General features: G+C 34.7%; 1 protein-coding gene across 9 annotated transcripts in view; it reads left to right on the forward strand.

Annotated features, from left to right (window-relative positions):
* The window catches only part of CCSER1 (coiled-coil serine rich protein 1), a 695,806-nt gene that overhangs the window by 277,090 nt on the left and 403,108 nt on the right, over nucleotides 1–15,608 (forward strand). For all 9 annotated transcript variants that reach the window (XM_054065343.1, XM_054065342.1, XM_054065341.1 and 6 more), the window contains one exon: nucleotides 10,230–10,440. In XM_054065343.1, the coding sequence (XP_053921318.1) occupies nucleotides 10,230–10,440 (211 nt within the window). The remainder of the gene's footprint in view (nucleotides 1–10,229; nucleotides 10,441–15,608) is intronic.

Consider the following 15,608-nt stretch of genomic DNA (forward strand, 5'->3'; position numbering starts at 1 on the left):
CAAACATCTCTTTTTCATCTGCCTCTCTCCTCAGTCTGCAAGTTTTTTAGATTTGCTTTTGCATAGCTGGGCACATTAGGGGGGAATGGAGGGAGGAGGAATGTTTTATTCTGTAAGAGGGCAGTACAGAAAAGTTGCTGCAGTGCTTTGTCAAATTAAACTAAATATTCTGATTATTTTTTAATGAGTTATTTGCAATCCAAAAGGAAAAGAAAAACATTGAAGACCATACTGGTAAAGGCAGAGAAATCTCCTGTAGGTGGGCTAGTTTCACCATAAGATAAAATAACAGGTTTCTGCTGTGCCACTTAGTGATTGATTATGACATGTTAGAACAAGCAATTACGTTAATTTGCACATTAATTAGTTTATTGCTTTCTTTTTGTTTGGTCTCTAATGCCTTTGTCTAAAAAATTGAGCATGTGGTTTTGGAGGGCTTTAGTTTCACTAATTAAAATCCGAGTACACACATTGCTACGCGTGCCTTGTAAGTGAAACCTGTCTGGATGGGTACAAGCCTTCTGGTAGTTTGAGAGGACACTCACAAAGAAATAACGCTCCGAGGGCCATACAACAACAAGCTTTCATCCCCGTATATAGCTAGGAATTTATTCTTAATAATTTATTGGCCTCTATTTATGCCAATAGCGGTTTTGTAAATTGAGCTGTGCAGCGTTCAAGGGAGAAGAGGAGGTTCTGTGCCTCTGGAAGGTGAGTGGTTCCTGGGACTTCCTTGTGCTTGTGAAGCTCCCAGTCTCTTGCATACGTTTTAAGATGACATACTTCTGGATGCGATTTATTTACTTCCACATTTGTACCTGGCACTCTTCATAAATGAGATCCAGCTGATGGTTTATCTCAAAGTGTTAGACCTAAGTTCCTGGGTAGTGTATATGCAGTTATGTTAAAAGGAAGTTTCTTTATTCCTTCTGTTCTGTACACTTAATTTATGATCAGAAAGTGTGTATTATTTAACTGTGGGAAAAATACATGTTATTTCACATTTAAGGTTTCCAGGAACCATTAATCATGGAACAACAGGTTTCACATGATCAACTGAAATGAGGAAAGTTTCTTTCTCACTTTTTCTTTAAAAGCACTGCTCTTTTTTTATAAGTTCAACAGCTTCTCTAGATACATGATTTAACTTTTAGGTTGCCTTTTGTGGAGTCAGGAGTTGGAGATGATTTTCCTGGATCCCTTTCAGCTCGGGATGTACTATGAGTCTCCTTGAAAACAGAAAACAAATATATGTATGCATGTGCACACATAGACACATTCATACAAATACTCAACTAACAAGAAAATACACTATTTACGACTGTTGTGCCAAGAACTGCACAAGATTTTTAATCAGAAAACTTCACTAAATAACTGATATATTTAATTAGCACTGGTGCTGGATTTCTCGTGCTGTTTTGTTACTTTCGTTTAAATCAGGCTTTTGAAATCACTGTGACTGTTCATATTTTTGTCAGTGGAACTGGAAATTTTGTAAAAGATTAATTCCCTGGTGTTTCCTAGAAGCGTTATAGAAGAATCCAATTTAAGTAGTAAAAATACCTCTAGTAGACTGCTGTCTCTTAAGAATGGGTATGTAGTAACATGCATGTTCTGGATTTCTTTATAATTTATATCTCTAAATCTATTACCTGCTTTCATTTATTGGTCATAAAAGAGGATTTAACTTAAAAGGTCTTTTAACATTAACATTAGGTTCTACCTAGTTTATGGGATGAAATAAGATGGGTTATAAAGTTGTGGTTTCTTCCTGATGTATTAATCAAATTCCCTTCATAAAGTAGGTGGAAGGTATCCTCTGAATTTAAACACAACTCTTGCTACTCATTGTTCTTATGCTGTTAAAGAGAGCGGTGAGAAAGGATACACTTGTTTAATCATATACTTTTACCAAAATGAAAGTCCACTGCGTTGATTCGATTAAGGAGTATGGAATGTTATCTTCAATCAGAAAGGTGAATAATCAGTAATTACTGATTATTTTGGAGACTATGTGAAAATGTACCGAGCTAATGATAAATTTTAGACTACTATTTGGAATTTTCTGATACCTCATAGTTTTAACTACCTAGTTGACATACCAGGCATTACTTAAGTCTAACTGCTCAGCTTCCCTGATGTTTTAGTCCTCTTCTTTCTAGTGAGCTACCATCTAATCCTGTAGGCGCAGACAGAGTGTGACTATAGCACAATAATGTATAGGATGATTATTTAGATCTCTGTATCTGTTCTCAAGCCTTGGCATGGTCTGAAGGCAGGACATTTCTGTAATTGGACCCAATCCAGGAAGAGTACTCTTGAGTTACCTGCCCAGGATGAAGGCAGGTAGGTATTAGGATGTTAGGGAAAGCAAGCAGAATGCTGAAAGTATTCTACTTTGAATATTTTAGTAAATATTAATTAGACCCTTAAAACTGACTGTTACCAATCTCAGCTAAATCTCTCAGCCCACACAAGATAGAATGAATTGCCTGCTGTTTTCACGAAAGTGTTCTTAATGCTTAATAGCTTCATCAAAAGATAATTATCTTGGTTTACACAGTAATAACGTGGTTAGGTGCTTAACCAAATATTTAAAGACCAAGTCAGATAGGACTTAAAGAGAGTGGCTTGTTTCCTTTATATAGTGTATGAAATTTCCACTTAATTTTCTGGTCTCATTGGAAGTCCATCTTACCTATCTAACTCATGTCTGTGAATTCTGCCAGGCACTAAGCAAATATTTTTTCCAAACCCAGCTGTCCTTTTGCCTCTTGGTAAATTTAACCTTACTTTTTAACATACCTGTCTTCTCACTGAAGCTTATGCTATGAACAGTTCTGTAGCTTCGTACCGGGTGCTTGAAATATACATAATTTTGAGCAGAATTTTCAAAAGCTTTGGTAGTGAAAAATGCTGAGGCAAGAAATAGTTGACTATTTGTTTTTTAGGGAAAATAATTTGGTAACTGAATGAACAGAATCCACTACTCTAGACTCTTGGAAGGCAGTCACCATAGCCGATATCCATCAAGATTTTCTAGCATTTAAAAAAAAAAATAATTACCCTCATAAGAACTTTAAAGTGTTATGTTCCACTTGTACGATTTCTAAGAGCAAGACTCAAGCATTTAGAGCAGAGAGCAAAGGTGAGGAGAAATGTTGTTTTGATCTAGAAGGTGACAGTGGTAGAACGGATTTATATTTCTCCATTCCCGAAGTACTATAAAGTATGCTGGGCATGCTTGAATGCCTGTCTTTTTTAATAGATCAGATAATAGTTGTGTCATTCTAGTTCCATATCAGTTGAGTTGGTCAGTTCAGTGGGGAGTGCACTTGGAGTTAGATTTGGAGAGGATACCAAGAGTCTTTAGCTTTTATCTGTGCTGAGGCAGTGTCCGATCAGAAGTAGGGACTGTTTACAAAGGTTGCAGTTTATATCCTGACCAGAGACTGAACATGAATTACTGCTTGTTTTGTGCATTATTAAATTAAATTTATGTTTTATATACCAGTTGTAAAATAGTTTCAAGAATGATCCCATGCTGAGTTTTTAAAAAAATAAAAATTAAAAAGATTGAAACTCTAACGACCTCTCAATGCCCGGACAGCCTCATTTACTTTTCCTGGTTTGTCTGTAATGCTTTATTTACTACTGCACTGTTAATACTTGAAACTGAACAAACTGCACTGGTCTTTTCCAAGTAGTTTTGAGGTTTTTTATATTATCCAATTACTTTATGGTGTTACATCATCTTATTTGTATCACATTTAAATTTTCCTAATAGATTCCAGGAGGAAGAAAAGGACTGAAATGTGGAGTGTTGTGTTTTTGTGCTAGATCGGGCGATATAGAGATATATATATATAAAATAATATAGAGAGAGATATAACAGAGCTCTTGACTTCTGTAGAATTTAGAGAAAGCAAAGAAATGCTTGACATGCCCTTATCAGCTGTACTTTAGCAGCAGCTGAAAAATGGAGGGCTTTTTTTTTTTTTTCTAATTTGATTCCATATTTCATGATCACCAGGTTCTTGCCCAAAGGAAATCTTTATGACTGTGATATAAACCTTTGAAAGAAAAGGGGTTATAATGGAAAAGGCTGACAGTCTCTTAACTTATTGCAGCGGTAGCCATTAGAGTTTGTGTGCACATTTGTGTGTGGGTGCATAGTTTAATAGTGAGATACTGAACATCGTTTTTCTAAAAGACTGACCTTGAAAAATCATAGCATCAGAATACCAATAAATGATACATAGTTCTGAAAGCTGTAAGATGCCAGACAATATGTACCCTATGACATGATGTGGTTAATATTGTGAGATGTCATCTCTATAACTTTTGAAGTGTTAGAACAAAAGTAATGTTGAGAAATTGTGTGTGGCAGAGAGAGGTATAAACTGTGATGCCGAAGAATGTTAATAAGGTTAATTAGCCGAGTGTTTATGTTCTGGTTATCTTTTTATTTCCTCAGTATTGAAAAGGCTGCATTTTCAGAACTGAGTGAGGAGTTTGGCGATTTTTATCCTCCTTGACCAGAGCTTGAGGATATTTAGACACCTAGCAGTAAATTATTTGATATGTTTATTGGAATATTTAGGAACATGCTTTTAAAAGTTTATGCCTCACCTCTACTTAAATATGGGGAAAGGACATTCATTTTTTCCATAAATGTATCTATATATTTCAAGTGTGTCCCAAGTGAGATTAGTAAGGGATTTCTCAGGGAGTAAGAATCAGTCTGGGGTGATTGTAGGATTTGACTGTAATGTACATTGTAAGAGAGCCACAGAGTGCTTTGAAATGAATTTTGGAAGTGTTTGATGTAGGCAGATTTTTCTCTGAAAATCAGAAATCGTTGCGCTTTTATGTCTTATCTGGTCCATAAATAAGGGACCTTTTCAAAAAGAGTAATTGTTGATTTTTCTAAAAAAAAAGATACCTTCAGATATTTGCTCTTGGTAAGAAAAAAAAGAAAGTTCTGGATGAGAGAAAAAAATGTGGGTCAAAGGCTATCCTGGTTTGTATGAAAGAGGATTTCAGGATCATTTCTGATATAACCTCTGCATGGAGCCAATAACATTTTACTGTTGTAAAAGGACATATGTTTCTTGATGGGACAGGTTATGGACAAATAAGAACAGTTTACTGCTGAAATATTTCTGAAGATCAAATTTAGATACATTCATATTGCAAGTGTGTGTATGAATTTTCTAGCTATACATATACAAAAATGTATATATATATAGACACATACATGATGTATATACAGTTGTATATAATATATGTACAGTTGCACACTCAAACAATGAAAATAAGTGATTTAAGGCTTCTTCTAAGTCTCTGCTTTGGACGATATGGCCTCCAATAAGAAAGAAAGTATGTTCAAATCTTCTCATAGAGGCTGGGGTTTTTCAGTCTGCTTACAAAGCCTTCCTGATGCCCACAGCATTACATGAGTTCTTTTCTGTTAAGCTGGTATCAAGTGCAGACTCTATGGGACCAATTGTATTATTTTAGGCTAATTCTGCTATAGCCATGTCTTGAGCACTGCTGGTGAAAACTGAGAAGATTAAACTCCACATAATCTGGGGATCTCTATGTAAGTGAAATTCAAATTAACATAAGTTCTTCAAATCATTGATTTGAGGGTTAGTAAGAAGGAAAGAATAACTCAAACTCACTCAAGCTGCAAATCTTTGGGTCCCTTTAAAGATGCTTTGGAATAAAAAGGTTGTTCTAACTTAATAAGGGAAAGAAGCTTTGAAAGAAGCTGCACAATTGTGTCTTTTCCTCATTTAGTTAACATGCAGTTGCATCGGATTTATGGAGTCTATTAAAATTCTAAAAGTCACTGATTGATTACTTTAACACTATCTCACTATTTCAATAGAGATTGCTTTTGAAATAGGACTCTAACTTAATGATGCTACCATTTTGCTAAATATGGATATTATGAAATATATTATATTCTGTTTTTTTATCTATTATAAATGAGGGAAATATATTCATGGTGTTCAGTGGGTATGTCCAGATAAAACATAAACAAGCCAGCAGGCCCAAAGTATTATACCATCAAGTTGCACAGTTTTTCACCCTATTTAACATTTACAAATTTGTAACAAATTTTCTGTGGATTTCCAGACCTTATGATGACATTAATTGTACTGACATTAAACTTGATTTTCTCTGTTGTCATCTGTTGTCCCCTTAAATGTAACATGCAGCTGTATAGTATTCCACAAGCTTTAGGTTGATACCACTTAAGCAAATTGAATTACCTGTTTCCCTCTGACATTCATCTAGACTGCTGTACAGAGTATAATGTCTGTCAGACTTCATCTGTTCTTCATCAAACAGAATATGAGAACCTCCTGTTATATGGGAAGTGAAGTCTCTAACACCTGGGAGAAAATTAAGAGCAGCTCTCTACCACTCTTCTCAGCTGTGATTTGCCACTGCACACACAGTTCATTTGAGACCTTTTGAAACAGGCTGACTCTTACCTAAGAGTCTGGCTGGATTTCACATCTCAGTCTTGGAGATCATGACTCCATAGCCATACTTAGAGATCTGAAGTGACATCTACATGCATTGGTTCTTTAGTGCACATCTGCACCACTCGCATCCTCTGAAATGGAGTGGTCCCATCCAATTTGCCTGTACTGATAACCAAACCGTGCCAAGTAATCATTTGAAAGAGTCATAGCTGTGTTGGGTCAAGCCATTTCATTTTAACACTGACTGACTTCCAGTACCCAGGAACATTTACAAGTATGGTTTTATTAAAGTAGGGATATAGCCTAAGGGTGCATATGTCAGGCAAATTTAGATCTCAAACAGGAGCCATGTGTTTAAAACTGACCAAATTACTTTTCTGCAATATTTTGTGTTGATAAGATTATAGAATTAATAATAATTAATTATAGAATTAATAATAATAGTAATATTGTCATTTAAATGAAATACATTGTCTTTAGTAATTAAAGTAGAACTTTTAAGGCTTTTTATCCACACTAGCAAAAGTTTTGTCACAGATGACAATAAACACATCTTTGGAAGGTGGAGGTGGCTTGCCCTCTGTAAGGAGCTCCTGCACCACTAGTTGAGGAACCAGCCCCTTCTGCAGCTTCAGAGGCAAAGAGGTGTTTTACTAGTGAGGATAAACTTCTAATTTTAGTAAAAACTTTTTTTTTTTCCCCTTGCTAAATTCCTATCACTTCTTTGAGATGAATTGCGGTGGATTAACATAATAATGCTGTAATAGACCACCTGGACATGGTTAATAAAGAACTTGATGAAATATCAGTTCTGGAATGAATTTAAAATGAGCTTTTCCCTGCAGCGAGTAGAAGTTATATCAGACAGTAAAAAGGTTTTCTGTTACAGCTCAGTTATATTCTTTTCAGATAGTTCAGAGGTACTATATGATTTAAATGCTGTGTACCAACTCTGAGCCGCTATTGATGAGTAACTGAGTTAGACTTTAAACTCTTATGAACGTGAGTAGGGATATGTTATTAAGGTGCTTTTCATACTTTAGTACAAGGTTCTGTATTTGAAACAATGGTAATTTTTTGTGTTGAGCAGTGTGATGTCAACATAAAGCCCACTGAGGTCATTGAATGTGTTTTTTTCTGCAGCTGAAATTAAGATTTGTTATATTTCCAGTATATTTATAGCTTATACATAAATTCTGTGTCTCTTCCAAGAGTATTGCTTGTTTCCTTGTTACTGGGGCAGCAGGGTATTGTTGTTGATGCCAGGTTCTTCTCCCTGATGATGTGCTGTAAAACACTCCTTCTGGGAGGCATTCCATCTTAAGATGGTCATTTCTCAGTGTGGGAATGTTAACCCTATGAAGATGTCTCTTCAGGATCACAAGGAAGGTGAAACTTTGGTGGGACTTGCAAAGTGAATATGCAGAGAATTCTAAGCAATAATTTGTTTCCCAGCCTGCAGGCACTGGGCAGGGAAAGAGAGGACCTTGTTGTTTCACCTTACTCACTTTAAATAATGTGCTTTTCTGGCTACATAAATCTTACTCAAGTGTAGATTCCAGTAGTTTGAATATGACTTCTTTTATAGACCTTTAAAGTAGCCTATGTTATGAAACATCATTTAAAAGTTGTTTTTTTCTTTGCATGATTTATACCTGAGGCTTCTTTAATAAAGAATCAGGAGTGGCTTAATATCCTTCAATCAAAAGGTCCTTTGCCATCCCCCTCAGATTATTATTTTAAAGGATGCAAAATATTCTACTCACAAAGTTGTTTCAATGTATTTAAAAATTAAGACAGGCTATTTTCATTGTTTTATGAAGTATTGAAAAGCCTGGATTAGAAAATTTTAGTCCCATTGGCCATCAGGAGCATCTGTCCATATCCGTGATCCCTGTGGTACATTTCTTGATCTAACACATTGTCCCTAATGCACATTACCTAGCTTGCAAAATATAAAAGTAAACCATCCATAAAAGATAATTCTAGTAGCCTCATTTCCAGTTAGTTACTATGTCATTGGGAATTGCTTGTCTTGAGATATCACATTAATCCCTTTTTGTGTGTGGTTCCTATGAAACCATAGTTAACTAAGGAAAATTGCATGAGGTAAAATATACTTTGCCATTCCTATATATGCCCATGCTTAAAATTAAGAATCAGTTTTGTGTTGCATGAAAATTCAAATGGAATAGAAAATTGGAACTATATATTAAATGAGTAATTGTCATTTTCTTCACCACTTATGCTAGTATCTTTAATTGTAGTGAATTAATTTAGTATGAATATGGATGTCATGCATTGCTGTTACAACACTTTTTTAATAGTAATTAATATACCACCGTTGCACAGTGCAGCTACATTCTCAGATATATCCTCCTTCAGATTTGTCCTTTTTGCCTGCTGTTCGAAGAGAAAATAGGTGCAACGTTAGAGTTTTGAATGCTTTCATGCCAGAAAAATCCTTTGTGTTTTTAGTTAAGTTCTGTTTGACCAAAATGTCAAGCAATCTCTCTTTAAATTATTTTTCTTCTCTTAAACTTTTGGCTGATTCTGGCTGATTTTAGCTGATTCAATCTATGACCTCTAAATCATAGAATCACACAGGTGGGAAGGGACTTCGGCAGGTCTTAATTCAAAGCCATTGTTAGAAGCTGGTCTAATTAAAGCAGGTTACTTTGGGGCTTGCCACATTATGTTGTGAATATCTCCAAGGTTGAGTGTCCCATAGCGTCTCTGAACCCTTGCTTCTTTGTTTGACCATCCTCAGGGTGATAAGTATGTAAATATAAATAAACTGAAGTGTTTCTATCTGGTCACAGTTTCCTGCATTGTAGCTTGTCCACTGCCTTTCATCTGTTGCTGTGCATCCCTAAGGACAGCCTGGCTTCATCGGCTCTACATCCTTCTAGTGGATACGTTGCTGGTCAGCAATGAGATTCCTTTCACCTTCTCTTGAGAAGACAGGGCAAAGCTGTCTCTCTTAGCTTCTCCTCATTTATTGTGTACTCCAGCCCCCACACCATCTTGTTGGTTTTCACTGGATTTGCTCCAGCATGGCAAAATCTTAGATACCTTGCTTTGATATTAAAGGAAGATAGTATGTTTGCAGCAAAATAATGGTATTATGTTATCTCCAAAGTCCATCAAAATTTTTCTGGATCTTTTTGTTGTCTTTAATGGATTCTCAACCACAACTTAATGTTGTTTAGTTTCATGTTCTGCTTAAATAGCTTCAAGTATTACTAAACTTCAGAGTGAGTACTGATTAATTAAATTTTAAATTCAGTTTTATAGAATAGCAGCTTGGTCTTATGTCACTGCGCCAACCATGAAGGAAGTATTTTCTTTTGCAATTTTTATTTTCTTTTTGAATTCTAAGTCAGTCAAAACAGATGGAATGACATGATTTAGCTTTTGAAAGTGTATTATATTCATTTTTTCCTAAAGCTGAACTGAAATAAAATAGTTTTGCTAATAGGATATTTTGTTTTAAGGAAATTACTTTCTTTTGATGGCCAAAGCATGGTTACAGTGGAAAATGTATGATTATATATGCATATTTTATTGCTAACATCATATGTCTATACATATGTTATGGCCATTCATTCTAGCAGCCTCAAAAAGTGAATATGTGTTGTGTCTTTAAACTGAAAGGAACGTAAAGCCAAAAATTATTGAGTTCTTTTTTATATTTCAGTGTTTATCTTTGTTTTCTCTTGTAAGGAACCTATCTCTGAAGCTGTCGAAGGATGTAGACCAAGGAGAAGCCAGGTACCCTCATGTTAGTCAGCTAGCTGGGAGTCCATCTGTGGAGTGGCCTTTTACTGGTCTGGAAGAAGGTGGAGGCATTGAATCTTTGCCCTTCAGACTGATGCTGCAAGATTGTACAGCTGTAAAGACTTTGCTTCTGAAAATGAAGAGGGTTCTTCAAGAGGTAATCACTCACTTTTTATTAAATTAATTTGTTAAATTAATGAGCTAAGCAAACTAATGAGCTAAGCAGCAGAAAAAGGGTCAGAAGAGTTTAGGGACTTGATGTCTTTTAATATATCTTGCATATATGGAGTTGATGCAGAAGTATAAATAGTAATGCCTCAACATGGTGGAGGTCAGAAAATTTACGCTATGGCAGAATTTAATGGATACTGCCGTCATGGTGTGCAGAATATACGGCTTCTCTTGAGCTTTTAACAAAAGATGTGCAATCTTTAGATCGAAGTAAATTGTATTTTTTTCCTCTAGTGTTCTAGAGCTTTTCAGTTTTCTTACTACCTTTGTTAATCAGTATGAAGTCACATGCAATTTATTGAGAAGAGAGGCTCTCTTAAGTAACAGAACTAAAATTAAAGGTTCATAGTTTGAATTTGTCAAGGGCTTAGCTGTGATAGTTATCCATTAGTCTTCCTAAATAGCATGTTTTTGCTGGATGGCAAACCTCATGCCTTCCAGTTTCCCTCAGTTTGCTAGAAGTTTTGTGTATGCTATTGGGCTTCTTAATGGACTTCTATTTTGCTGAATCTAGAGGTGAAATCATTATTTCACAGTCAGTTCTTGCTTATATAATGTCAGAAGATGAAGTAGATGTAAAGATTCTTGTCCACTAAGTAGGTTTTTTAACTCTAATACACGTAGAAATAAATAATAAGAATTATAATATTGTGTAGCACAGCAGTTGTAACATTCAGCTGGTAACATTGGCAGCAGGCTCTGTTGCTTCTAGTGTGAATAATTGCATGTTTTGCTCAGAGCAGTTCTTTCTCATCTCAATAGTAGGTGTTAAGAATCTTTTTTAAACTTAACCAAGTTCTATTAAGCTTGTGTAAGAATCTACTGTGATTTGCTATATGGAGATTTGTTATGCCTCATCGTACTTTATCTATAAAACTGTTCACCAAGTAACATCCAGAAAAGAAACACAAGGCATTTCATGCAACTCACTGGAATTTCATGTCCAGTTACTTATGTAACTCATATTAATTTTATTTGTTCATCTTAATCATTCAGTCTTTCACTTACTTTTTCCTTTGTACCATATAATTTCCATTTCCCCATCTGACTGTAACACTGTGATTCCATCCTTTCCTTTTCTTTTCTTGCCTCTTTTATGAAATCAAAATGGCCTTTTTGTAATTCTATGGTTTGATGCTATATGTGATGCATATTTAATATAGATATGCTGTAATTTACCTCTCTGTTTTTTCAGCACTTTTGAGATGGAATATTCTAGTAGTAGTGTACATTGTTCTAGTACACAGCTAAACAAAACTTCTACATGGCTTAAATGAAATGACAAATCTAATGATTATTGAAAACTTTTACTAGCTGAAATTGTTATTTATATTTTGCTTTTTAATGACTGAGTTGTATAATATCAGTGATAGAAAAGGTACAGAGAATGCTGTAAAATGACATAGGAGCATAGTTTGTAGTAGCCTCATCTACAAAATAGCTGTTTAAGAAGTAGTGCAATATTCCAGTTCTGCTGATATAAATACACATAGTAATTCTTCAAGCAAAAAAATACTTTTCAAGATCATTGTTAAATGACACAGTTTTTGTATCTTCATAAAAAAGTTAACAAACTGATACACTATATAGTGGACGTCATCCCTAGTATAATTGCAGGAAAGTGAAAGAGTTATGACAACAAAATATTCACAAACAGTGTTTAAAACACATTAAAGTATTAGGAATTAAACTAAAGCCAGAATATGATTAAAAACAACCTGAGTAGGTAGTTTGAACAACCAAAGAGAAGATGCCCTTGAAATATATTATAAATTGATATCTGAATGACACAACTTTATTATCTTCATAAATACAGACATTTATACATTTATGTCACTTTTAAATTATTAGTGAAAGATTCCAGGAAAATATAGTTCCATCAAATTGAAAAATTATATTGAAAAATCTGATAAACAAGTCATCTGAGCATATTTGGCAGGCAGTTTCCATGGAGAACATACTCTGTTCCCATTGTAACCAGATGTAATTTTTTAATCTGAAAATCACTTCTACCCCAACCAATATTATAAATCAATATTTATACAGTTCAGAATTAAAGACGTAAAACAGTACAGAATTAAAACAACAGTACAGAATTAAAAGACGTAAAAAGAAAAAAATCTTTCCCTACCATAGAACACTCATGTATTTTCAGATGTAGTCAAACATAGTCTCTGGCAGGCTTACATGGTATAAAAGTAGAAATGTTTTATGCCTATGACAATATAAAGTAACTATGTTTAAAAAAAATAATAATATGTCATATGTTTACATCCACTTGAAAAAGTATACAAAGCATACAATCTACATAGGAAAAATTGCACGAGTTAACAGAAAAAAAGCTACAATATTTCTATTTTATAGCTGATGTTACCCATAGAAGAAGACATTACAGTAGTGTACACCGCTTTATTGAAAGATAACATGTTAATTGAGTTAAAATATTAGCCCTATTATTCAATATAATCATTCCTACGTACTGAGTGCTGCTTCTAGGGAACAATTTAATTATGATCTGCCAAAATGTAATACTAGCTAGCAGAATATGCCTTTTTTTTTTGGTTGCAGTTGCTTGTAATTGAAGAATATAAATAGAAAAATGCATACAATATATGCTGTACTGTGCTGCAGATTTATAAAGCTGTGAGTTTAGCTTGTTATAAGTCTTATCATGAAAAGGGAAATTGAAGACATGGCAGTAACTTGCAAGACTGAGAATGCTATTAGGTAATGTATTTAGTAAAAGGCTAATGAATGATCATTCAATTAAGAGAATTAATTCCCATTTCACTTTCCATGAAAAAGCCTTGAAAATGTCTGCTAATAATTATTTATAGCTTTGTCCACGGAAGTCCCTTAATGCTTTGAGAACCTCATTGAACAGAGCTGAAGGTGGTCTGGAGGACCCTGACACATGAAGAAAGTCAGTGATCCACCAGAAATCGGTTCAGAAAATATGTCCAAATCTGTTCGGCAGGTTTTTCTCATAGATGTTCCATTTCTGGCGGAAAAATCTGCAATAAATGGAGTAATGTAGAGTTGTGTGCTTCAAGGTTTCATGAAACAGCATTACCAGAGTTGAGCAGCATAGGCAGCTTGATAGAAACCACTTCAACATATAAAACAATGCAAGCTGTTGAGTAGACTGTGATTTACAAGTAGTTCTTTGTCTCCCTTTTTGCTCCTTCTCAGTAATGTTTATTGAACTGTTTTGTTTTGTTGTTTTTTGTTTTTTTTTTTCCTGAAAGTCTGCTTGGTGAGTTGGATACATGAAATTGGTAGATTTGCCCTCTCCAAAGAAATGGGTTCTTCATTTTCTACCTTCTGACCTCAGACATGCCTTTCTACTCTGAATTGGTCTGTAGCTCTATGATCTCTTTCCTTCATATGCTGTTGCACTTTCTATATTTTATTACATTTCTGGCCACTAATTGATTGCACAAAGTCAATGGGCTTCTTAAAATTAAACTGTAGCTTCTCCCTCACTTATTGTGATCAACAATAATGAAAATAGAATGCCTCTTTCACGAGTGATATATGGGCTTTCCTGTACTCTTCCAGATGAGTCTGAAATTATTTCCATCTATTAACTTTTTTATGATTTGAGTTGTAGCTAACTGAGGCGGTATTGAAGGCTGGCTAAGCGAGGGGACATTTAAGGTCTTTGCCTTTGTTGAAATCATTGGTAGAACATTTCAGGCAGAGACATATGAGGAGGACTCATAAGGTTTTGTGAATGGCAGGAGAAAATCTTTATTTACTGAATATATTTACTGAAATAAACATAGTAGAAAATACAGCTGTTATGGGAAGGAATCTGTTTAGTCAGCGGCAAAGAGTTTTTGTTCAGACTTTAGATGTTGAGCTTGTTGATTAATTTTACTGAATATCTCTATAAAAAGAAAATCTTGCCTACTTTTAGGCTTATTTCTACAGGTCACATTTTACCTGTGTTCTTTATGAAATATATAGGTTATCAACTGCATAATGCTACTTTTGGATGTTTTTCTGGGGCTATCAGAAGGTATCTTACTAGTGTAAGAAAGATTAAGAAAAATTAAGACGTGCTGTCTGTATATTTCTTTAATTTGGAATATAAATTATTCGGTGTCTGCCCATGCTTCTTTCACAGCTCTGCAAAATACCATACTGGCTGTAGAGCTTTAGAAATTTAAGCTAATTGCTACGATTAGCAATAGGGATAAGTCACTCTGGACATATATTGCATACTGTGTTCTGCTAATTAATCATTTATTTTACTGAGGGAAATTGCAACTGTCTGTGGCTGGCATTAAAATTTAATATGTCCAGTGCAGTGGGTTTAGATTGCACTTGAAAAAAATGAGAAATGTGGGAAATCATGTCAAAATCACTGTGGGACTGGCCATGACAGTTGCCTGAGACTTGAGGGACAGAGTGAGACCACTCAATGTGCAATTACCCTGTCAGATATCACTGGCTACATTACTTCTCTCCATGCATCTTTCGCCTCATCAGTAAAACAAGCATAATTATAGTTTTCTTTCTTGTTGCGCTTGCAATCTACTAATATCGACCACTAAGAGAAAGCTAAGTGTAGTTTGTGATATTTTGTCACCTGACTGGTAAGCAATATGGAATTGGCCTTAAACTATGGTTTTTAAAGACATTAAAGCATTTCCTGCAGTCCACTATGGAAATATATATGGTGTTTACAAATACTGTCTCTTAGTCACTTAGGAAGCAATTGCAAGTTTAATACAGTGTAAAATACTGCAGGTTCTCTTCCTTTAAGTAACTTTGTAATTAAACACTGTAGCATTAGTGATTTATTCAACAACTGTGCATTTAATGCAGTCCCTTTTATCAAGTAATTCATGCTAGAAATTGGTAATTCTTTCATTTCATGGTGTGTTGACACATAAATTTAAATAACTACTAATAAGTGCTGGATTTGGTAATAGGATTTAATTTTATTGTATTAAATTGTCCCTTCACTTGGAAATACACATTGACATACCCTTGTCCATCTACTTGCAAAGATAGAGCAAAACACCCTATTGGTACACTTGATGTGTATTTTCTAGTACCATATCTCAGGATAATGGAGAATCT

Source organism: Cuculus canorus, chromosome 4 (assembly GCF_017976375.1).
Source record: "Cuculus canorus isolate bCucCan1 chromosome 4, bCucCan1.pri, whole genome shotgun sequence".
NCBI lineage: Eukaryota > Metazoa > Chordata > Aves > Cuculiformes > Cuculidae > Cuculus > Cuculus canorus.